The following is a 23,992-nucleotide window of genomic DNA, read 5'->3' as shown; positions in this document are numbered from 1 at the left end:
GAGGAACTTATCGTAGCTTCTAATACAAGGTTCCACACAACTCTAAGCTTTTACCTTGAGATGTCTGAAACACTAACCTAAAAATAGGCAGAGAGCAAGCCTTCTCCACAGGACACCGAAGACATCCAAGGGTTTCCAAACCCCAAGGTGCCCAGGAAAACAAGCTTGGCGATCGGTTTCCCAAAAGTCACAGCCATAAAAATCCTATGGATCAGATCTTTACAGGACACAGTGGGCAACATGAGTCAGACTAAATTGATTGCAACCTTTGCCTGTTTTAGGTCCTGCCGTCCGACTCCGCCCTAGCCCCGCCCGCGCGTCAATACGTTGTCTGAGGCAGGGCGCATGCGCAGTTGGGAGCGTACGGACGCAAAGTCTCAGTAGGTGAGTTTCCGACATTCTGATTTAATTTGCGTAGGTTCTCCGTACCTCGGCCCGAGGGTCGCTCCAGACGTTAAAATCCCAGGACCTGACGAATCCTGGCCCGGCAGTGAGCCGTTCCGATCCCTGGTCATTCCGCTGCCGGCCAGGCGACCGCGTCCGTTTCGGTGTAAAATCGCGCTGAGGCGGGTCCCCGCCCCGGCCTTTCTGCTCTCAGGCTGTGCAGACGCTGCCTGCCGCGTCGTTTTCCTGCTTAAAACCCTTTTCTGACCCTTGTCCGCCTGCGCCGGGTAAAGTTTTCATTTCAAGATGGATTCGCGACAGTCGTCCCTCACCGCACACACTTGTCTCGCCCCTGAAGGACGGCGCCAGCCCCGCGTCCTGTCCTGCCTCTGGGACTCTGAGACCCCCACCTTTCCCGAGACCCCGTCCTCGCGGGTTAGGCCGGTCCCCGCCCCCTGGGCAGCCGTCCCTTCACCGTCACCGCTTCCTCCCTGACCCCGGTGTGGGAGCGGGGGTCCGCGTGTTCCCTGTCCTTCGGTCCCCAATCCCACCCTCCGGAAAGTATGCTCTTCCTGGGCAGCGGGCATCTAATTCCATTCCTGTGCATCTGTGGACAAGGGGTTTGGGAGACAGAGCAACTGGGAGAGAAGTAGAAATACTGAGAGGAGAAAACGAGACTGAGGGAGAGTCATAAACAGATGGCAAAATAGAGGGTGAGGGAGGGACTTGCAAAGAGACAGAATGAAAGAGAAACGAGAGAGTAGCAGGGGAGAAAAGAAAACAATTCTAGAGAAAAGGGGATCTCTTATGAGTGAAGGGGAGCAAAGTAGGAAGAGGGCCCCATACCGGTGGCAGCAACGGCAACAAAGCGGAGAGGCAGTTCACATAGAAAGTGAGGGGAAGAGTATCAAGAGTTCGAGTCATAGCAGACAGAGCGACTTGGTGCTGGCACAGAAGGGGATGCAAGGGGTCACGCCAAGATCAGAGGGATAAACGAGGGAGGGAACTCGGTTAATTAGGCGCTCCAGAGAGTGAGGGCAGAGGGGGAACAGAAATGGCGGGAGAGAGGAGTAGAAATATATGGAGATGGGGGACAATCAGAGAGACTGGGGGACAGAGCAGTAACAGGTGAAACTGGGCAGGAGTGGGGCTGAACGGGTGTAGGAGAAGGACTAGAAAGGAGAAACGGCAGGGGAGGAGGAGGGGAAGAAAAGGGGGAGCAGAAACTGAGATGGGAACATAGAAAAAAGCGCGAGAAGGAAAGACAGCCAGAGACAAATGGCTTAGAGTGAGAGAGGGAGACCTAGATCCAGATGAGTGGGGGTTGATGGGATGCAGATGATTAAGTTGTGATATATTTATTGGTGGCTCTATTACCTAAATTTGAAATTTGTTTAAATTAGGATGATGAGAATTGGAAACTCCTGTCTATAAGGCTTGTGGATTTTATCATTATTTGCATCAGAAGATGACTTCCATTGCAATCCCTATTCAGCCAGAGGACACTGACTTGTCTCCATCAATTCTGGGTCCCCCTCATGCCTCTTCCTGGAATGTTCTGGGGATGGGAGGTAAAATGGGACAAGAAATTACTGACTCTTTGTCACTAAGTGTTGTGAAGGAATGTTAACATTCTGGTTTTTTTCAATGGATGTATTTTATCTTAATAATTCATTGTTCTTCTGCAAGTTTATTGAGATAATCTTTGTTTATTGAATTTCATCTTTATTCATTAACTTCTAAGATAAGCTTTATGGCATCCTGTAATGAGTTCTTTTTGTTGTTGTTGAGAAATACACACAGCAAAACATACAGCTCATGTCATTCTTTTCTAAGTGTGATATAGCCTCATTTTTTTTAACTTTTGCTTCTGACGCCATAATTTTTTTTTTAATTTCTATTTTCTGTATTTGATTCAGATTACGAGGAGCTACGTGCTTTGTACTCTGTGTCATACATTAGAAACATACTTTGATACCTAGTACAGTGAAACCTGTGAGAGCCGAAACTCGACAGGACTGCCTTGTTTTTCTGGGAATCGAAGGTTTTCTGCTTTTGTCAAGGTGCAGTCTTACCACTTGTCTGTTGCTCTCAATTAGTGGAAAATATTTGAGTTTTCCTTCTTGGACAGGTTTCTGCCTTACACAGACAGGTTCCGGCTTTCTGCGGTTTCACTCTAGATAGTGTTAGACTAGTTCAATACCCACTGGATGTCCATGGTGTTTTATATTAACAGACAAAACCTACTTTAACCAGTTAGTCTAATATTCAGTTTTCTTCCTTTTTGTGATCTGTTAAAGTGTTGAGCTGTGAGCTACTATGTAGATGTTCTCAAGTCCCTCTTGTCCTTCCTCTGCGAATGTTAAAGGATGTGAAGGATTGACTTAGAGCTTTGTCCCGACAGAAACCATGATGAAGAAATTTGCTCAGAAGTTATGTCCAGAGCTGAATCCTCATTCAGTCAACAGCATGTTGCCCAGTTGATCACTTTTTCTTCCTGGCAACATGTTTTTCTTGGCTTTCAGGGTATCACAGTGTTCTTTAAATATTCACCTCTGTGTGTATTGGTTTCAGTTTTCTCTCCTCTTCCTGGTCACATCTCAGTTTCCTTCTCTGTTTTCTCCTTTCCTTCTCTGTTTTCTCCTGAACCCCCTGGTCTCTGAATGAGGGAGCACCCAGGGCACAGTCCTTGGACCTCTTCTCTTCTCTGTCTACACCCACAGCCTTTCCCTGTCATTTTATCTCACAGCTTTAAATGCCTTAACGTCTCCCAATTTCACCTCTCCAGCTTGACCTCTGCCCTAAACTCCAGATTCCTCAACATTTCTGCTGGCACCTCTCACAGACATCTCCACCTTAAAACATGCAACACTGACATCATGAACTTGTGTGAAGGTGTCCAGAGCTCCTGTGAAGAGCGACCCTGAATTTCCTGGGACTCAGGTAAACATCTTGGTAAGCTTTTAAACTATATAAGATAGTACATCATTTATAAATGCTTTACCTTATGATAAAATAAAGATAACAAAAAACTAGATGTGAAGTTAAAATGCATGAGGAAAGAGGAATACCTGGTTTCTAACATTCTTTTGTGGTTTAAGTGGAAAATGTGTGAATATCCCAGCCAACCTGATCTGCTGCACAAGGACCTCTCTGACCTCATGTCCTTGTTTCTGCCTTCCTCAGTGTGCTAAGTTACACAGGCTCTTTCCCTTCCTGAGGTCAAAATCCCTATGGCCCCAAGACCTTCACATGGATGGTTCCTCTTCCTTGAACTCTGGCCCCTCACATGCATCTAGCAAACACCCTTCCTTCCTCAACTCTTTGTTCTGATCTCAACTTCTCAGGACAACTTCTCTAATCCCCATTTAAGGTTTCAGTCACACCCTCACCCCCACCCCCTGGCTCATAATGCCTGCTCTGCATGTTTCTTTCTGCTCCTGCCCTTCCACTGTCAGGATACAGGTGTTAATAAGGTCTATGGGGAGAGAAGAGCCACAGGTGGGAGGTGTGCTGGCCTTGCCTCCTCTGAGCGGGTTCAGCCCTGGCTTCACACTGAATTGCTAAGGCATTTTGCGATCACATCGCTTGTGCCCCCTCCCCAGAGATTGCCTTCAGATAGTCCGGGTGAGGCCTTGGATCAAGACTGGTTAAAGTGCCCTGGGTAATTCTAGCATTGAGCACAAGGCTCTGGGTCATTATTTCTTAAGACCAGTGTGCAATTCAGGGGGAGGTGAGAGGACTCTGCTCTGCATGGGGTGTGGTATCAGGCCCGTGTCTGTGACCTGATATGCATTTAACAGCATATTTTTCACGCTCAGGATTGACTTCTCCAGATTGATTTTGCCTGAGAAAGAAGCCTGGAAGAAGAGGAAAGAAAGAGGCGTCTGGAATGGCTGTGCCCCAGGTAACTGTCACATTCTTGGTTGGGGGGCTCTGTCCTCTCCTTCCTAAAATGCTGTCCTGACAATTTGCTCATCTCCTCTGACTCTTTTGTGCCCTGCCTGACATGTTCGCTTGCTCTCACCCAGGGTCTTCCCTCAGTCCCCTCTTACCTCCACCCAGATTCCATCTCACCACAACAAGTTACATGGGACTTGGGAAGAGGCTATTTGGGGAGGGTGATGGGAAGAGCTTCATACCAGGTCTGGGTGGGAGACTGGGTGTGGGCCCTGTAGGGCAGTGTGGTTGTGCCTCATTAATATCATAGGATTTACAACGCATAGGATAATCACATCAGATCACAAAATGGTGGATTTGTACATTTTCTTTGCACTCAAAATACTGAAATACACCTGAACAAAAACAATAGATACTGAAAATTTATCCAAAAGAATTCATTCATAGACAACTCTCCTGATTTAATTTACTTTATGTGTGTGTGTGTATGTGTGTGTGCATGGGCATATATGTGCAAGATCATGGTTTTTTATAAAAGGCACATCATCATTTAATAAGTAGTTTATAATTTTTAACACCTGAAAGTATGTCTTAACTCTTTTACATGGTCTTAAAATTTTTTCTATACTATAATGTTAACAGCGTAATAGTACAAAGAATTATTAACGGATTATATGTTTGCATGTGTATGCACACATGTATGATGGCCTTTTATCCAGTTTTATGTTGTTGGCCTTGCTTTCAAATTTTCTTTTTGGTGTCTCTCAGTCAACATCTTTTTAATGCTGTATCTGTTACTTAACTCTTTAATTCTTTGGATTCAGTTCTCAAGCCCGACCACCTGGGTTCAGGTGCTTGCTCTACCACTTACTAGCTATTTCACCTGAAGCACGTTTTTTAGTCTGCCTGACACAGTTCTCTCCTCTGTAAAGTGGGAATGGATCTATTTCTAATGGGTTATTATGTTGTTATATGTGTTAGTCCTCATTAAACTTCTAGAATAATGGTTAGCTTATGGTAAAAAATTTTTAGTTGTTGCTGTTATCATCATCTTCACAATATTTTGATTCTGACCTTTCTGTAAAGCTACAGTGGACTTTGTTGTCCCTGAACACACCACTCCTGCTCTCACTCACCTGAAAAACTGAATAACACTTGGTGTGCAAAACATAACATCTAGCACTTCTACATAGATGACCCTGTTGGAATTTTTTCGTTTGTGTATTTATTTTGTTAGCCAGAAAATTGTAATCCCCAGTGCTTTAATGGATTTAATATCCTCTGAATGAAGAATATAATAAAACAAAATTATTGTTAGCTGTTGTTGAGTTGGTCCCCTTATGGCAACCCCATGCACAATGGAATAAAACACTGGTGGATCAGACTATTGTGATTTTAGGGTTTTCATTGGCTGATTTTTGGAAGTAGACTGCTAGGCCTTTCTTCCTAAAACAAAATTCAGAACATAAAACTTCGACAACATTATCTTACGTGGATGTGTAAGAACGTTTACATCAACCTAATTGATTCTTACTCCTGTCTTTCATTTTATGTGAAAAAAAAGAACTCTTCCATGTCCACATGGTGAGATGTGTTTTTAATGTCTCTGATACCAAGTGTGTTGATCAGTAGGGTATCAACCATAAGCTCAGGGGGTCACATCTCCCCTCATATCTGACCTGCTGGCTCCTAATACTACCTTATGTTCAATAATTTCCTATACTGTTATAGCAAAAAGGATCTAAACGAAGAGATGCATAAGGTAAGGTCAGGGAGAGTTCCTAATGTGGTATTTCCATATCCCAGAGGATGTGCTACCCTTCCACATGAATCAATGTTTTCCACCAACCGAGGAGCCCGTAGAGCATCAGTGTATAGAACTTTTATTGAGAGTCTTGTTACATAATTCAAGCTCCAGCCCCTGTCCTCTGAGTTGGGTCTGTATCATGAGGCTTATATCATAGGGTTGATATCACAAGGTGATATCATGAGGTGGGTTTTTCTGTCATGTCCAGCCCCCACCCAAGAGTCAACCTCATTACCATAACCTGCTAGGTTAGATGTTATCTGGAGCACCCAAAGACAATCAAGATTTGGGAAAATCCAAGTTTTTAGAGGTTATCTCTGAAGAATCAAGGACAAAGACCAAATTTTTCAGGTAAAGTTAAAGTAAACCCTACAACAGCCATCCCTTGGAGACCTAGGTGTCTGTTCAGGGACTCTCCTCCAGCAGGTCTCTTAGATAAAAATGGTTTCATTCAGCTGGGATGTAGGAACAGAACTTTGTCATTAATAGGAATGGAAGCAAATATTGATTCAACCTTTGTTATTAAATATTTTATTTATTTTAACTATATATGATATATTTATTTTGTGGTAAAACTAGAAACACTGATGCCCATAGGAAGTAAAATGTAAACATTCTCTACCCTGTCACATCCTACACCATCACTCACAGGCTCCATCAAGACCCCGGCTACCAGCAATGACTGCCCTAATAAGGAACACAACAGAGACTTCCTGATGGAGCAGGAGAAAGGTGGGGTGCAGAACTCAAATTCTAGTAGAAAGACCAGACTTAATGGTCTGACAGACTGGAGGAACCCCAGAAAGCACGGCCCCTGGACTCTCTGTCAACCCAGAACTAAAACCATTCCTGAGGCCAACTCTTCAGACAAAGATTAGACTGGACTATGGGACATTAAATGATACTTGTGAAGAGTGTGCTTCTTAGTTCAAGTAGATACATGAGACTAAATGCGCAGCTTCTGTCCGGAGGTGAGATGAGAAGGCAGAGAGGGTCAAGAGCTGGGTGAATGGACATGGAAAATCAGGGGTGGAAAGGAGGAGCGTGCTGCCACAGTATAGGGAGAGCAGTTAGGGTCACATAACAATGTACGTATGAATTTTTGTATGAGAGACTTAACTTGAATTGTAAACTTTCACTTAAACTACAACAATTAAAAAAAAAGAGAACAACTTTTGTCAGTTTTGAGGTAAGAGTCAGTGCAGGTCTTGGTAAAAGGCATCATCATGTGATGTGATTTAACCAAAATTTCTCCAGTGAATACATTATTGTGATATGTTATTCTTCAACTTTTGAAAATTTACACACCATATGTCTTGGAATTGTTTCATGTTGGTAAACACAGAGATAGCTTGCTCTTTTAGATTCTCATTAGACATTGTTATAATGAACACGTGAGTTGTTTACAATTTTTCTCTGTTGTAAAGAATATCACAGTGGTTACTTCTAAGTACCCTGACTTCTTTCCAGATGTCTAAGGGATCCTTCAGGGTAATAAATTGCATCTAGGATGATGCATTTGTGTTTTGAAAGATTCTGGCAAGATGCTGCAGGACATAACATCTAGCACTTATACGTAGATGACTGTGGGAATTCTTTTCATTTGCTTATTTCTTTTATTGCCCACCAAAATGAAATCCTCAGTGATGCAATGGATTTCATATTCTCTGACAGAAAAGTATAATAAAACACAATTAAGGACATATAACTTGCTCAATATTATCTTACATGGATCTGTCAAACCACTCACAGTAACCAACTTAATCTGCATACCTTTCTACTTTTATCATTTTGTGTGAAAATAAGAACTCTCCCTTTTCCACTTGTGACAGGTAGTTTTTCGTTTTGTTTTGTTGTTTTTTTTTTTAACAGGAACTGTTGACATTCAGGGATGTGGCCATAGAATTTTCTCAGCAAGAGTGGGAATGCTTGGAACCTGCTCAGAGGGCTTTGTACCGGGATGTGATGTTGGAGAACTACAGGAACCTCATCTCCCTGGGTGAGCATAACTTCTTTCCAGATGTAGAATCTGCCCTTCTGTATCTTTGCATTTTCCCTGTGAGTATCTGGGAAGCCCCTGCACTGCTGGATTGACCTTGAAATCTCCGTTCTTATGGCAGAGATGGAAGTTGGTTCAGAATTGAAAAGTTTCATAATATGGCATCAGAACTTTAGCCTTCCCCTTTCTTCACATGATCTGCCCAGTTCATTCTAGGTCCCTGCTGGTTCCATGCCTTAAGTAAGCACAAAACTTTATGGCCAACTTTTTTGTTGTTGTACTTTAAGTGAAAGTTTACAATTCAAGTTAGTCTGTCGTACAAAAATTCATACGTACGTTGTTATGTGACCCTAACTGCTCTCCCTATACTGTGACAGCACAGTCTTCCTTTCCACCCCTGATTTTCCATGTCCATTCAACCAGCTCTTGACCTTCTCTGCCTTCTCATCTCACCTCCGGACAGGAGCTGCCCATTTAGTGTCATGTTATCTACTTGAGCTAAGAAACACATTCTTCACAAGTATCATTTTATATCCCATAGTCCAGTCTAATCTTTGTCTGAAGAGTTGGCTTCGGGAACTGTTTAGTTTTGGACTAACAGAGAGTCCAGGGGCCATGTCTTCTGGGGTCCCTCTAGTCTCAATCAAACCATTAAGTCTGGTCTTTTTACTAGAATTTGAGTTCTGCACCCCACTTTTCTCCTGCTCCATCTAGTACTGTCTGTTGTGTTCCCTGTCAGGCCAGTCATTGGTGGTAGCCGGGCACCATCCAGTTCTTCAGGTCTTAGGCTGATGCAGTCTCTGGTTTATGTGGCTGTTTCTGTCTCTTGGGCTAATACTTACCTTGTGACTTTGGTGTTCTTCATTCTCCTTTACTCCAGGTGGGTTGGGACCAATTGATGCATCTTAGATGGCCGCTCACTAGCTTTTAAGACTCCAGATGCTACTCACCAAAGTAGGATGCAGAACATTTTCTTAATAAACTTTGTTATGTTATGGCCAACTTTTAATGTATCCAATTGTCTGGCTTTACTTCTGTGCTTTTGATTGAGTAGTTCTTGGAAGAGAGCTAGATGTCTGCATATTTAATACATTCCCTAAGTATTCCAAAGGAGGCAGTGAATGAATGAATTTTGAAATACTTTTCTAGAGACATCTGTGATGTTCTAAGCTGAACAAATGGCTTGGATTGTATTCTACACAAGCTACAGCACATCATGTTCCTTTTTTCTGATGAGCAGGAATCTCTCCATCTGAGATGAATATTATCTCCATTTTGAAGAAAGGGACAGAGCCCTGGACTGTGAAGAAGAAGATGAAACTAGCAAAAAACTCAGGTATGTGGAAATGTATCAAGATGTGAACATAGTTTCTTAGAGATGCTGTACTAGAAATTCCACTAGTGGGTGGCTGTAATAAGCAGAAATATATTTTCACACAGTTTAGGATGCTAGAAGTTCAAATTCAGGGCGTCGACTCCAAGGGAAGGTTTCTCTCTGTCAGCTCTAGGTGAAGGTCATTCTCTCTTTTCAGCTTCTGTTCCTCGGATCTTGGTGATCTTCATGTGGTGTGTATCTGTTCCTCTTTTCCTAGCTTTCTTCTCTGCCGGATATGTTCATTTATAAGTGATTGGCTTAAAATACACTGACATGGCCTCATTAACATAACAAAGAAATCCCTATTCCCCCAATGGGATTACATCCACAAGTATAAGGTAATACATGTAATTTTGAGAGGATACAATTCAATGCATAACAATAGGTAAGAGATCAGATGGTTGGAGAAGCAACCACACCATCAGCTATGTTTTGGGGAAACTCTCCCCCAGTGGGAAAATACAAGTTTATTTCTTGTGGGCTCTCAAAGGAAATTTTTCTTCCCTAATCTTCCTGGTACCTCACATATTGCGTGTAATAGTTCATCTGCCAGTGGTGCTGCAGCTCAAGCAGAGACAAAGACAAAGTCTTTATTATGACCTATAATATACTATTATCTGGTCACTATGACATCTTTGGTGCCATGGTTTTGATAGGGATGAGGAGGGCTGTTTCAATGGGGTGTTCTTACGCCCTTGGTTTCTTCTCCTGTGCTTGATTTCATGTGATCCTCAGTTCTCAGTTCATGTAGGTCATAGTTGAGGCCCCTTCATTCTGAAGCATCTATCCAGAATCAGTGCTCATTGGAGACCTTCTACAAGATGGCAAAGCATTACCATGTTTTGCATTGCAGATGAGGCCTCAGAAATTGCACAGGACTTTCACCAGATCTCTCTGAGTGTTCAGGCCCCTCAGACATTTCTTGACTCCTGCTTCTCCAGACCTCAAGTGTATAACAGGAGAGTCAGGTGGAACTTCTGATATTGTTTCTCAGCAGTACTTTAAAGACAATAGATGGATCCTCTTTTTCAGCCTGGTTTGACGTGGAAACCTTATCTCTGCCTTTCATATTCTCAGCTTGTGTTTATGGGCAGAGCACATAGCCTTACTCAAGGACCCCATCAATTCTGAAGCCCTTACTTTATTCCCATATCTTGTATTTTTCTCCTCCTTTAAGCTTTCTACATAGAATGGGAATGTTGAAAACCCTTGGCTTTTCTTGGATTTCTGTACTGCTAAATTTCTGTCATTTTTCCTGAAACTTGCTGTTGAAGTATACATTTCTAGAGTCTGAAATGTCACCCCTCTTTTTCTGCTGTGACAGCCTATCCTTTAGTAATGGTCAACTTGATGTGCACTTCTCCAAGGGAGGGGGTCACTAGGTCACAGAAAATTCTTAAGGAGAACACTTTGATTTGTGTGTAACAATATTATCCTGTGAAATACAGAAGATGATCCAACCTGTTCTTGAGATGATCTGTAAATTCAGGTGGGATATACTCAAAGTTGCACTAAAGCTTTTGTGAACGTGTTTTAATTTTCCTTAGCTTAAAGTTGAACTTGTGTATCAGCAATTGATGATCTGTTCCGCAGTCAGCCCCTGGCCTTGTTCTGAGTGATGATCTTGAGCATCTCCATCATGTCTTTCCACAGATATAGTTGATTTGATTTCTGTGTATTCCATCTGGCAAGGTCTACATGTCATCATTTATGTTATTGAGAAAAGGTATTTTAGATAACTAACTCATTGTTCTTGCACAATTCTATCATGTAATCCCCGGCATCATTTCTGTCACCAAGGCTGCTGATCCTTCAGCTCATTAATGCCTGAGATGTTGATCTTCAAACATTCCATTTCATTTTTCACAATTTCCAATTTTCCTTGATTCATACTTCATATATCCCACATTCCAATTACTCGTGGATGTTTCTTCTTGTTTTGAGTTGTGTCACATCAGCAAATGAATCTCTCGAAAGCTTTACTCCATCCACGTCATTAAGATTGACTCTACTAATGACCGAAGACCAGATAAGTTGTTATGTGTCATCAAGGACATTATACATGAAGACAGCAATAGGTCATTTTAAAACAAAAAGACCAAAACAAATGTCAGAAGAGACTCTGCAACTTGCTTTTGTATGTAGAGTCGATAAAGCCAAAGGAAGAAGTCATAGTAAAAGAGCTGAAGAGAAGATTTCAAGTGGTGGCTCAAGAAGATAAAGTAAAGTATTATAATGAAATGTACAAAGACCTGGAGTTGGAAAACCAAAGTGGAAGAACACATTTGGCATTTCTCAAGCTGAAAGAACTGAATAAAAAATTCAAGCCTCGAGTTGCAATATTGAAGGATTCTATGTGCAAAAAATTGAACAGCACAGGAAGCATCAAAAGAAGATGAAAGGAATACACAGAGTCACTGTACAAAACAAATTGGTCATCTCAGTAGGTAGTATTGATCAAGAACCGATGGTACTGAAGGAAGAAGTCCAAGCTGCACTGAAAGCACTGGCAAAAAACAAGGCTCCAGGAATTGACAAAATACCAATTGAGATGCTTCGACAAACAGATGCTCACTTGTTTATGCCAAAAAACTTAGAGAACAGCTACCTGGCCAACCAGCTTGAACAGATAGATATTTGTTCCAATTTCAAAGAAAGGCGATCCAACAGAATGCGGAAATTATCAAACAATATTGTTAATATCACGTGCAAGCAAAATTTTGCTGAAAATAATTAAAAAACAGCTACAACCCCACATCGACAAGGAACTTCCAGAAATTTAAGCTGGTTTCAGAAGAAGACATGGAAAAAGGGATATCATTGCAATGTCAGATGGATCTTGGCTGAAAGCAGAGAATACCAGAAAGATGTTTGCCAGTGTTTTATTGACTCCACAAAGGCATTGGACTTTATGGATCATAACAAATTATGGCTATCATTGTGAAGAATGGGAATTTCACAACACTTCATTGTGTTCACAGGGATCCTGTACATAAACCAAGAGGCAGTCGTTTGAACAGAACAAGGGGATACTGGGTGGTTTAAAATTGGAAAAGCTGTGTGCCAGGTTTGTATCCTTTTACCATACTTATTCAATCTGTAGGCTGAGCAGATAATGCAAGAAGCTGGACTATATGAAGAAGAATGAGGCATCAGGATGGAAGAACAACTTATTAACAGCCTATGATATGCAGATGACACAACCTTGCTTGCTGAAAGTGAGGAGGACTTGAAGCATTTACTGATGAAGATCAAAGACTATAGACTTCAGTGTGGATTGCACTTCAACATAAATAAAAGAATCTTCACAACTGGAACAGTAAACAACATCATGATAAATGGAGAAAATATTGCACTTGTCCAGGATCTCATATTACTTGGATCCACAGTCAATGCCCATGGAAGTAGCAGTCAATAAATCAAACGACATATTGCATTGGGCAAATCTGCTGCAAAAGACCTCTTTAAAGTGTTAAAAAACAAAGATGTCACTTTGCTGACTAAGGTGCACCTGACCCAAGGGATGGTCTTTTAAATCACTTCATTTGCATGGGAAAGGTATACAATTACTAATGAAGATTGAAGATAAATTGACACATTAAATTATGGTATTGATGAAGAATGTTGAATATACCATGGACTGCCAGAAGAATGAACAAATCTGTCTTAGAAGTATAGCCAGAATGCTCCTTAGAAGCAAGGACTGTGAAACTTCATCTCACTTTGGACATGATATCAGAATGGAGCAATCCCTAGAGAAGCCCATTCTACTTGATAAAGTAGAGAGTTCACAAAAGAGAAGACCCTCAATGAAATGGATTGACCCAGTGGCTGCAACAAGGGTCTTAAGCATAGCAGAGATTGTGAAGATGGTGTAGAACAAGGCAACATGTCATTTTGTTGTCCATAGGTTCTCTGTGTGTTGGAACTGACTCGACAAAACTTACTAACAACAAATACACAAATATCTCTTGAAACCAATGATTAGAATAGTCACCATGTCCCAGAATGCTGAGATAGAAAATATTACAAGAGCCCGATTGATAAGTGGTTCCAAGTGTGTAATCTAGCTTCCGGGCCTGTCTACATTCAGGATGAAGGATGAAAATCAGGATCAGCACAAAGCTAGTTCCTGTGAGGTGGAGGTCAGACATACCTCCATTCTCTGAAGTTTCCATCATTTCTGACACCCTCCCTGTCTCTCACAGCACTCTCTACTTCTTTGCTGGAATCAGTAATTTATTGGAATGTTCACACAGAATTCACAAACCATACTCACAGTTATATGGTTTATTGGGGAAGTAATGTGTTATAACTTAGGATCAGGATCAACTTGCAAGTAGCAGGAATAACTCAGGAGACAGGATGCAGTTTGTTAGTCAGACAGCTTCCAACCAAGTCAGCTCTTTGGTCGTTCGTGCAAGCCAGTGCCCTTCTGTCGGCCTTGCCAGCCAACCGCCCTTAACTCTGCTGCGCCAACTACCCTTATCCCAGGTTACAACTTAGGAGTTGCAGAAACAAGTCAGGAGACAGGATGCAGTTTGTTAGTCAGGACAGCTTCCAAGTTAGCTCTTTGGACTGCTCTCAGTTGTACACCCAAGCCAGAGTCTGTCTCTTGGCTTTGCCAGCCAACCGCCCTTTTCTCGGCCAGTCTAGCTGATGACCCTCCTAGGCCTCTGCCATGCTTGGGCAAGTGTTACAGCTCTTTAGCTCTGCCACCAAGTCTCCTTCTCAAAGGTGCTCAGGTCTCTTTCTTTGCAGCTCAGCAAGCCCACCGCAGCCACCTCCTGCTAGTCTAATGGTTCCCACCACTTGTACTGCTACCACCATGTCATGCTGTCTTCACTTCAGTGTTACAGCTCTTGACTCATATTACAGCTGTTTAAGGGGTTCCCTTTCTCTCCCATTGCCTCTGTCTTCAGGTCTAGGAGTTTCTCAGTGCAGGAACTCTGGGTCCAAAGGATGCTCCGCTCTTGCCTCTTTTTGTTGGTAGTGAGGTCACCCTCAACCTTTGTGTAGTGGCCTTTATATTCAGTTTTAAGGCATGACCCTCCCAGCTAGACCACACACTAACTAATCCCATCAGTAGACCACAAATCACTCAGTGTGCATAGTAAACAACCAATCCCTTCCAAGATTGTGGCCCAGCCAATTACTTAAGGCAAAATTATAAACGCAAGGCCAGAAAGGCCATATGTTAGAGAAACCCATTGCACTGCAATGTATCTCTGTTTTTTGTGGAATGTCACAGTGTTACTTAAGACACTGTGGCAGTATTCATCAAATATACTAACAGTCTTCTCCTTTCAGACACCCACACAGTGTACATGAACAAAAATCAACTTACGACCAATTCCCAAATGGTGAAAATACTTCACATCCCTACTTTCTAACTTCTCAATCATTTCTGACACCAGCCACCTACCCACGTGGTATTGTCTGCTTCTGACCCTTGCCACCCAAAGTTAAGTCAGACCTTACAAGTAAAATGACACAGTCCAGTCAACTCCCTGCACTGTCTTTTTCTGACACAGCTCAATAGACACAAGTCAGAAGAATTCTGTCCTTCAGACTGCGATAGGCAAGTGCCAGCTTGTGCAGGTTCACTGTCCCTGGTGGGTTCGATAATTCCCTAGAATGACTTACAGAACTCACAGAAAGGGCCATATTTATAGTAAAATGTTTAATATAACCACAAACGGTTACACACTAAGAGACACACAGGTGTCACTCTGGGAGAGGTCCAGGCATCAGATTTCCATTGTCCACGGGGATGTATGAGTCTCTCGCCAATCCAGGAAACCCAAGTATTTCCATATTCAGGGACTCTTATTCATTGGACCTCAATGCATAGTCATGATTGGTACTTCATTACATATGCATGATTAATTGAATCAATGAATACACACAATTCATTGCATCATACCCTTCATCCTTCATGAAGTTATTTGCAAGGCGTGGCGTTTGGGGCTCCTGATATATTTGCACATGTTAAATGTTGCCTGGCTATTTTAGAAAAACAAAGTCACCTTTACTGCTTGAGAAATTCCAAGGACTGTTTTCAGGACCCAGAGACAAAATGCTAAATCCAGCTGTTTGTCCCACACAGGGGTAGGAATTGATCTTAGGGAGAACATTGCCCATGTTCACAACCTCGTATCTTTGAGGTTTTTGACCGAATTATTGTTCATGCTACATTGTTCATCCCATGTGTGTGCCATTGTTCATTCTCCTTCAGCAAATACTCTTTGGATGCATCCTATTGAAGGAATTTATGAGGTAGGTTGATGCCTACATTTTTGAACTCTACTGCAATTTGTTTTACCCATTTAAGATACGGCTACATGCTTCTTGCATTTTTCTGTGTTTTATAATTCAGTTTCTTTTTTATTAATCATATTGCAGATAAGAATCAACATAAGCCCAATCCAGAAAATGTGAAGATTGATCAAATCCCCAATTTCCCAATTCCTCATCCTTTGTAACACTATCCACCCATGAGGCACTCCCTCTTTCTGCCCCTACTCACCTGGAGCTAGGTCACAGCTCACAAGTTAAAAGGACGCTGTCCTTCAGATTGCCAACTAAGCACATATCTGTTGCAAGTTTGGGATTCCACACAACACCCTCACTTTCACCTGCTGGCAGAAAATTTGGATTTTTCTTCTCTGCCTTCCAGACGGCAGCCACAAGGTGGAGGGCCTTCTTTGTGTTACCTCACTTTCATCTGCTGGTTCCAGCTATTCATTTTGATTTGATAACTCCCATGAATGACTCACGGAACTCACAAGAAGTACTATACAGTCATGCATTGCTTAATGGTCACAGTACCTTCTGTGAAATAAGACATTATATGATTTGGATGTTGTGCAAACACCTAGTTTAAGATTTCAACAAATTCTGCTGCTGCCTTCTTATCAGCACCCGCAGACTCATCACTCACTTTCACATTATGCAGGGGAAAACATTGTTTGAAGCACTAGAACCACCCAGAGCTAGCACTAAATTCGATATCTTAGTCTCGTCCTGCTTTTTTCTTTAATGTTGTGCCTTAGCAGTGATCGTCAGCGTGCTGAGAGGGATTCACTTTTGTGTTTGGTGCTCAATGCATGTCATTAGCAATATCTCCATGTCTGTTATAGGTCCCTTTCACATTTTTGTTAGCCTTGTAGTTTTCAGTGCAGCCGGTCCTCTAACAGCTTGGAGAATTTTTTTCTTTGTTTTTGAGATTATGTCTGCTACATCCTGTTCTCCAATTGGGATGTATTTCCAAACTCTATTACGATCTTATGGGACCACGAACATATATGCGGTTGGACGTTGCCTGAATGGACATTGTGGGGTGCATGATTGTACATAGAATAACAGATTTACTATGGCATTAGGATACAAATCAGGACCATCATTACGATGGGACTCTTTGTTGAAGCCTGAGATGATTCCCAATGTGAAGCTTACATATCCCAGATAGGAAGTGTCACCTTCTCTTCGCCACGCAGGAAGCTCTTGGTGGCTTTGTGTTCAGAGTCTTTATTGGCTTCGTTATCTAGTCATCATTGTGTCTTCCTTATGTATGTATGATATATTAAATCATGCCTTCTTAGTTGATATTGGGCTACCAGGTAGCCTTTGTGGTCTAGCCAGCCCCCATTCATTAGTACAAATCCTCAGGTGTGGTCTGCAGGTTTTAGATAAAGAAGGCACCTTAATTACTTAGGAAGTTCCAAGGGTTATTTCTTAGGGACCAAGGACAATAGCCAAATTGTTTTTCTGGTAAGATTTATTATCACACACCTGCTAGCACAGACTACACATTTGGGTTCGATAATTCACTGGAACAAAGCACAGAATTTTTGGAAATTGCTATACTTATGCTTACAGATTTATTATAGCAAAGAATCTGCAACAAGAAGCAGATGGAGCTCCCCAATGCAGAGAAAAAGGCATACTACCCTCCCATGTATATTGATATCTTTTCATCTGTTAGGAAGCTAATAGAACTTACATGTCCAGTGGCATTACTGGCATCATTACATAGTCATGATTGAGGCCTCATTGCATGTGGATGATTGATTGAATCATGTCCCCCTCCCTTCCTGATTGGCAACATGGTAGTCTTTCTGGCTTGGCCAGTCCTCATTCATTTACACAAATCCTCAGGTATAGTCCTTAGGCCTAGATAAAAAAAGACACCTCACTCACCTGGAAAATTCCAAGGTTATCTATAATGAACTGACCACAAAGGACACATTGCTATTCATTACTTCACACTTGTTTCTCTGACCCTCTACCAAACTGGATGTCCTTTTAGACAAATTGGTGTTTCCTGACGATGTGTCCAAAGTGAGCAAGACATTATCGTGCCATCCTCACTTCTAAGGACCTTTCTGGCCGTACTTCCTCAAAGGCTGATTTATTTGTTATTCTTGTGGTCCATGGTATATTCAATATTCTTTGCAAACATCACAATTCAGTTGTGTCAGTTCTTTGTCTATCTTGCCTTATCAGTGTCCAACTTCCCTGTGCATATGAGGTGGTTAAAAAGACCGTGGCTTGGTCAGGCACACCTTAGTCATCCAAGTGACATCTTTGCTTTTTAACACTTTAAAGAAAGGTCTTTTGCCACACCTATTCCCATTGCAATTTGCTGCTTGATTTTTTTTCTTCTGCTTCCATAAGCATTGATTATTGATCCAATTAGAATGAAATCCTTGACAACTTAAATTTCTTTGTCATTTATCATGATGTTATTTATTGATCCAATTGTGAGGATTTTTTCTTTTTTTTTAATTAATGTTCTGGTATAATCCATATTTCAGCCTGTAGTCTCTACCTTCATCAGTAAGTGGCTGTAGTCATCTTGATCTTGGCCAAGCAAAGTTGTGTCATCTGCATATCACAGGTTGTTAATGAGTCTTCCTCCAATTCTAATGCCAAGTTTTTCTTCAGATAGTCCAGTTTTGGATTATTTGATCAGCAAACAGATTGAATAAGTAAGGTGAAAGGATACAACCCTGCCACATACCATCTACAAATTGAATCCACATATTCTCTTTGAATCCCTTATTCTTTTTGAATGACTGCCTCTTCATCCATGTACAGGTTCTGTATGTGCACAATTAAGTGTTCTGGACTTACCATTTTTTGTCATGTTATATATAATTTGTTATCATCCACACAGTCAAATGCCTTCATGTAATCAATAAAACACAGGTAAACATCTTTCTGATATTCTCTGATTTAGACCAAGATCCATCTGATATCAGCACTGATATTTCTCATTCCATACCCTCTTCTGAATCTGGCTTGAATTTCTTGCAGGTCCCTGTCGATGTACAGCAGGAACCAATTTTAAATTATCTTAAGCAAAATTTTGCTAGCATGTGATATTAATGATATTGTTTGATAACTTCCACATTCCTTTTGATTACCTATCTTTGGAATGGGCACAAATACAGATCTGGTCCTGTTGGTTGACCAGGAATTGTCATTCAAATTTCCTGACATAGCTTGTAAGTGTAACCAGCATTGCATCAGCTTGTTCAAGCATCTCAAGCAGTATTTCATCAGTTATTGGAGCCTTCTTTTTTCACTGGTGCCTTCAGTGCAGCTTAAAGTTTTTGCTTGGGCAACAGTGGTTCTTCATCATATGCTATCTCCTGAAATGTTGCATGTTCCCCAGTTTTTTTGGTATACCGACTTTGTATATTGCTTCCATCTTTTTTTGATGCTTTGTGCATCAATTTTTTGCCCATGGAATTCTCCAGTAATGCAGCTCGAGGCATGAATTTCCTCTTCAGTTCTTTCAGCTTCAGAACTGCCAGTCGTGTTCTTCCCCTTTGGTTTTCTGACTCAGGGTCTTTGCATGGGTCATTATTATACTTTACCTTTTTTCTTGAGCCTCCCTCTGAAATACTCTGTTTTGCTCTTTTACTTCATCATTTCTTTGTTCACTTTTGGTATACTGTGCTTAAGAACAAGTTTCAGAGTCTTTTCTAGCATCCATTTTGGTCTTTTCTTTCTTTCCTTTATTTCCAGTGATCTTTTTACTTTTTTCATGTATGATATCCTTGATGTCATCCCACAACTCTTTGATCATCAGTCATTAGTGTTCAGTGTGTCAGATCTGTTCTTGAGATGGTCTCTAAATTCACGTGGAATGTATTCAAGGTTGTACTTTGGCTCTTGTACAGTTGCTTTGGTTTTCTTTAGCTTCACCTTGAACTTGCATTTATCATCTTTTCTGCAGTTGATACATAACTTGCTTCTGACTGATAATATTGAGCTTCTTTCATCATATCTTTCCATAGATACAGTTGATTTGATTCCTGTGTAATACATCTGCTGAGGTCCACTTGTATAGTCATCGATTTTGTTGTTGGAAAAAAAGTATTTCCGATGAACAAGTAATTGTTCTCACGTAAATCAACCATAGTATCTCTGACATCATTCCTGTCACCAAGGCCATATTTTCCAACTACTCTTTCTTATTTTTTGATTCCAGCTGTCTTAGTTATCTTGTGCTGCTATAAGAGAAATACCACAGGTGATTGGCTTTAACAAACATAAATTTATTTTCTCATAGTTTAGGAGGCTAGAAGTCCAAATTCAGGGCACCAGCTCTAGGGGAAGGTTTTTTCTGTCTGCCGACTATGAGGGAATGACCTTGTATCTTCAGCTTCTGTTTCCTTGGAGATCCCCATGTGTCTTGGAATCTGTCTTACCTTTGCTCTGCTGGCTTGTTTAATCTCTTTACATCTCAAGAGATTGACTCAAGTTACACCCTACACTAATCCTGCCTCATTAACATAACAAACAAAACCCATTCCAAAATTGGATCATAACCACAGGCATAAAAATAAAAAAAACCCATTGTCGTAGAGTGGATTTTGACTCATAGGCTCCCTATAGGACAGAGTAGAACTGCCCCATAGGGTTTCCAAGGATGTAATCTCTAAGGAAACAGACTGCCATTTCTTTCTCCCACAGAGCGGCTGGTGGGTTCAAACTGCCCACCTTTCACTTAACAGTAGAGCACTTAACCACTGTGCCACCAGGGCTCCTTACCACAGGCATAGAGGTTAGGATTTACAACACATATTTTGGGAGTATACAATTCCATCCATAACACCAACGTCTGCATTCCAATCATCCATAATGATCTACACATCTTGATTGAACATTTGTTAAATTTCAGACTGCAGCAGTTTCTTCATCTTTTATCATTTGTGGTTGATGCATAAATCTGCATACACTCTGTCCTCACTGACGTGGTTAGGTTCCAAAGAACATGCTGTCACGCGAAGTCGTCGTTACACGAAATGGAGGATGACCACATCAGCTCACAAAATGGAGGATGACTGCATCATTACATAATTGCCATATTACATCATTACATAACTGCCAAACCACTAAGAATCATGGCCCAGCTAAGTTAATGCATAACCTTTACCATCACAACTAGTGTTCCTCTCGCCTCGCACTCTGGCATCTGTTACTGCCAGATGTATGTTATTGATGCACAAAATAATTGGATAGTAGATTTTTTACTGTTGTCGAAAATGTGAAATGTTGCATGAGATGGTAAGTGAGGAGAAGGTATGATACGTGTATTAACTCCTCTTCCTTGGAGGTGTATGGATATAAACCTATCACTGAAAATGTCGTACTTCAGGAGAGTTAATAAAATGTTCTTTTTGACAATCAGACCGACGCCATTTGTCTTCAGTTATTCATCCCTGGCATAGACCATATCATTGTCAGAATCAAAATGGCCAATACTAGTCCATTTCCAGTCAATAGTGCATAGGGTACCTATCTTCAATTGTTCTATTTCATTTTTGATGACTTTCAGTGTTTCTTGATTCATACTTCATTCATTTCGGGTTCTGATTAGTAATGAATGTTTGCAGCTGTTACTTTTCATTTTGAGTCATGCCACATAAGCAATAAAGGTCACAAAGGCTCTACGCTATCTGCGTCATTAAGTTTGATCTACTTTGAGGAAGCAGTTCTTCCCTAGTCATAGTTTGAGTACTTTTATCCCAAGGGGCTCATCTTCTAACACTAATCTCTGACAATTTTCTGTTGTTATCCATAAGTTTTTTATCAGCCAATTTTTAGAAATAGATCACCATGCCTGTCTTCCTGGTCTGTCTTAGTCTCAGAGTTACATTGAATGCTGTCTACTTTGGGTGACCCTGCTAGTATCCACCACAGAATGCCACCACCTGTCTGTTTCTCTTAGGGCTTACTTTCTTCACATAGCATGAGTGGTATGGTCGTGTGTATTTAAAACTCAATTTCCATGAAAGTGATAAGAATTACATGTAATCATCCTTTCATTTTTGAAGAATCCTGTAAATTTTGTGTTCCTAAACATTTGAAGATCATAGTGAAGAAGATTCAAAATTCTCTTTAGTATGAGTATTTGCACTGGTGTAAAATTATGTTTTAGGATATAAAATACTTCCTAACTGTGTTAATTGGAAGTTTGTGATTCTTTATATTTTTTAGATGTCCTTTCTCCATGTGTGATCAAGGAATTATCAGCAAAAGAGATCATTGATAAAGGAGAATTATTCCAGAGAGTGATGTTGGAAAGAAATGAAAGTCATGGCACTGGGGATTTTAACTTCGGGCAAGTCAGGGAAAATGTGCATGAATTTGAGAGTCAGTGGGGAAAAGATGAAAGAAATAACAAAGGAGTGATTACACCCCGTAACAAAATTTTCACCAGTAGAAGAGATCAACGTGTTAAAAGAGATGCAGGAAACAAGTACATGACATGTTTCAAAAATACAATTGAATTAACCTTTCAGTCCCATAAGGCTGAAATGCAGAAATTTCACACTGGAGAGAAAATGTATGAATGTCATCAAGTGGAGTCATCTGTCAACAATGCATCTTCAATTCCGTCCCTTCAAAGAACTCATCCTAGTGTCCAAAGCAACATTTCTAATGAACGTGGGGAGGTTTTCATGCCTTCTTCATGGTTTCTACAACACCAGAAAACCCACAGCAGAGAAAAATCTTACACATGTAATGAATGCAGGAAGTCATTTAGCCAGAGGTCAACGTATACTCATGATCAGAGAATTCCCTGTATGCAGAGACCTTACGAAGGTAGTGAGGGTGTCAAAACCATTTACTCTGGCTCAGACCTCATGAAACATCACAGAATCCATACTAGGGAGAAACCATGTAAATGTAATGTATATGGCCAGGTATTTAGTCTACAATTAAGACTTAGAACTCATCAGAGATTTCATACTGTAAAGAATCCTTACAAATGTAAAGAATGTGGTAAGGAATTTATGAGACATTCATACCTATGGGGTCATAAGAGAATTCATATTGGAAAGAAACCTTACAAGTGTAACGAGTGTGGCAAAACTTTTAACCATGATTCACACCTCAGTATGCCTCATAGAGTTCGTATTACACATCAGAGACTCCATAATGGACAGAAACCAGATAGATGTAATATATGTGGCAAGGTCTTTAGTCTAAGTTCAAGCCTTATAACTCATCAGAGAATTCATAGTGGAGAGAAACCTTACAAATGTATTGAATGCGGTAGGGCTTTTTCCTATAGATCAAATCTTGGGAAACATCAGCGAATTCATAGTGGAGAGAAACCTTACCAATGTAATGAATGTGGTAAGGCATTTGTCCGAAAATTAAGTCTAGTTGAACATCAGCGAATTCATAGTGGAGAGAAACCTTACAAATGTAATGAATGTGGTAAGACTTTTAGCAGTCGATCGGTCTTTTGGAAACATAAGGTAATTCATACTGGAGAGAAACCTTACAAATGTGTTGAATGTGGTAAGGCTTTTTCTGGAAGATCAAGACTTGTGGAACATCAGCGTATTCACAGTGGAGAGAAACCTTACAAATGTAATGAATGTGGGAAAACCTTTAACTTGGGCTCAGGCCTCACTAAACATCAGAGAATCCATACTGGGGAGAAACCATATAAATGTAATGTATGTGGTAAGGTCTTTAGTCGACGTTCAGGCCTTACACGTCACCAGACAATTCATAGTGGAAAGAAACCTTACAAATGCAGTGAATGTAGTAAGAGTTTTACCCAGAAATCCGGTCTTGTGGAACATCAGCGAATACATAGTGGAGAGAAACCTTACAAATGCAATGAATGTAGTAAGAGTTTTACCCAGAAATCAGGTCTTGTGGAACATCAGCGAATACATAGTGGGGAGAAACCTTACAAATGTAATGAATGTGGTAAGGCTTTTAGCAGTCGATCAGTCTTTCGGAAACATAAGAGAATTCATAGTGGAGAAAAACCTTACAAATGTATTGAATGTGGTAAGGCTTTTCCTGGAAGATCAAGTCTTATGGAACATCAGCGGATTCATAGTGGAGAGAAACCTTACAAATGTAATGAATGTGATAAGGCTTTTACCCGAAAATCAGGTCTTTTGGAACATCAACAAATTCATAGTGGAAAGAAACCTTACAAATGTAATGAATGTGGTAAGGCTTTTACTCGAAAATCAGG

General features: G+C 40.9%; 1 protein-coding gene across 1 annotated transcript in view; it reads left to right on the top strand.

Moving 5' to 3' along the window:
* The first annotated feature begins 1,608 nt into the window (after nucleotides 1-1,608).
* LOC101353835 (zinc finger protein 160) overlaps nucleotides 1,609-23,992 on the top strand; it is a 25,324-nt gene continuing 2,940 nt past the window's right edge. The window contains exons 1-5 of the mRNA XM_023736482.1: nucleotides 1,609-3,327; nucleotides 4,206-4,291; nucleotides 7,964-8,090; nucleotides 9,331-9,426; nucleotides 21,982-23,989. Coding sequence (XP_023592250.1) covers nucleotides 4,277-4,291; nucleotides 7,964-8,090; nucleotides 9,331-9,426; nucleotides 21,982-23,989 — 2,246 coding nt within the window. The 5' untranslated portion in view covers nucleotides 1,609-3,327; nucleotides 4,206-4,276. The remainder of the gene's footprint in view (nucleotides 3,328-4,205; nucleotides 4,292-7,963; nucleotides 8,091-9,330; nucleotides 9,427-21,981; nucleotides 23,990-23,992) is intronic.

The sequence above is a fragment of the Trichechus manatus genome, unplaced genomic scaffold (genome assembly GCF_000243295.1).
Source record: "Trichechus manatus latirostris isolate Lorelei unplaced genomic scaffold, TriManLat1.0 scaffold00087, whole genome shotgun sequence".
In the NCBI taxonomy this organism is placed as follows: domain Eukaryota; kingdom Metazoa; phylum Chordata; class Mammalia; order Sirenia; family Trichechidae; genus Trichechus; species Trichechus manatus.
This window is presented reverse-complemented; position numbering and strand designations above follow the sequence as displayed.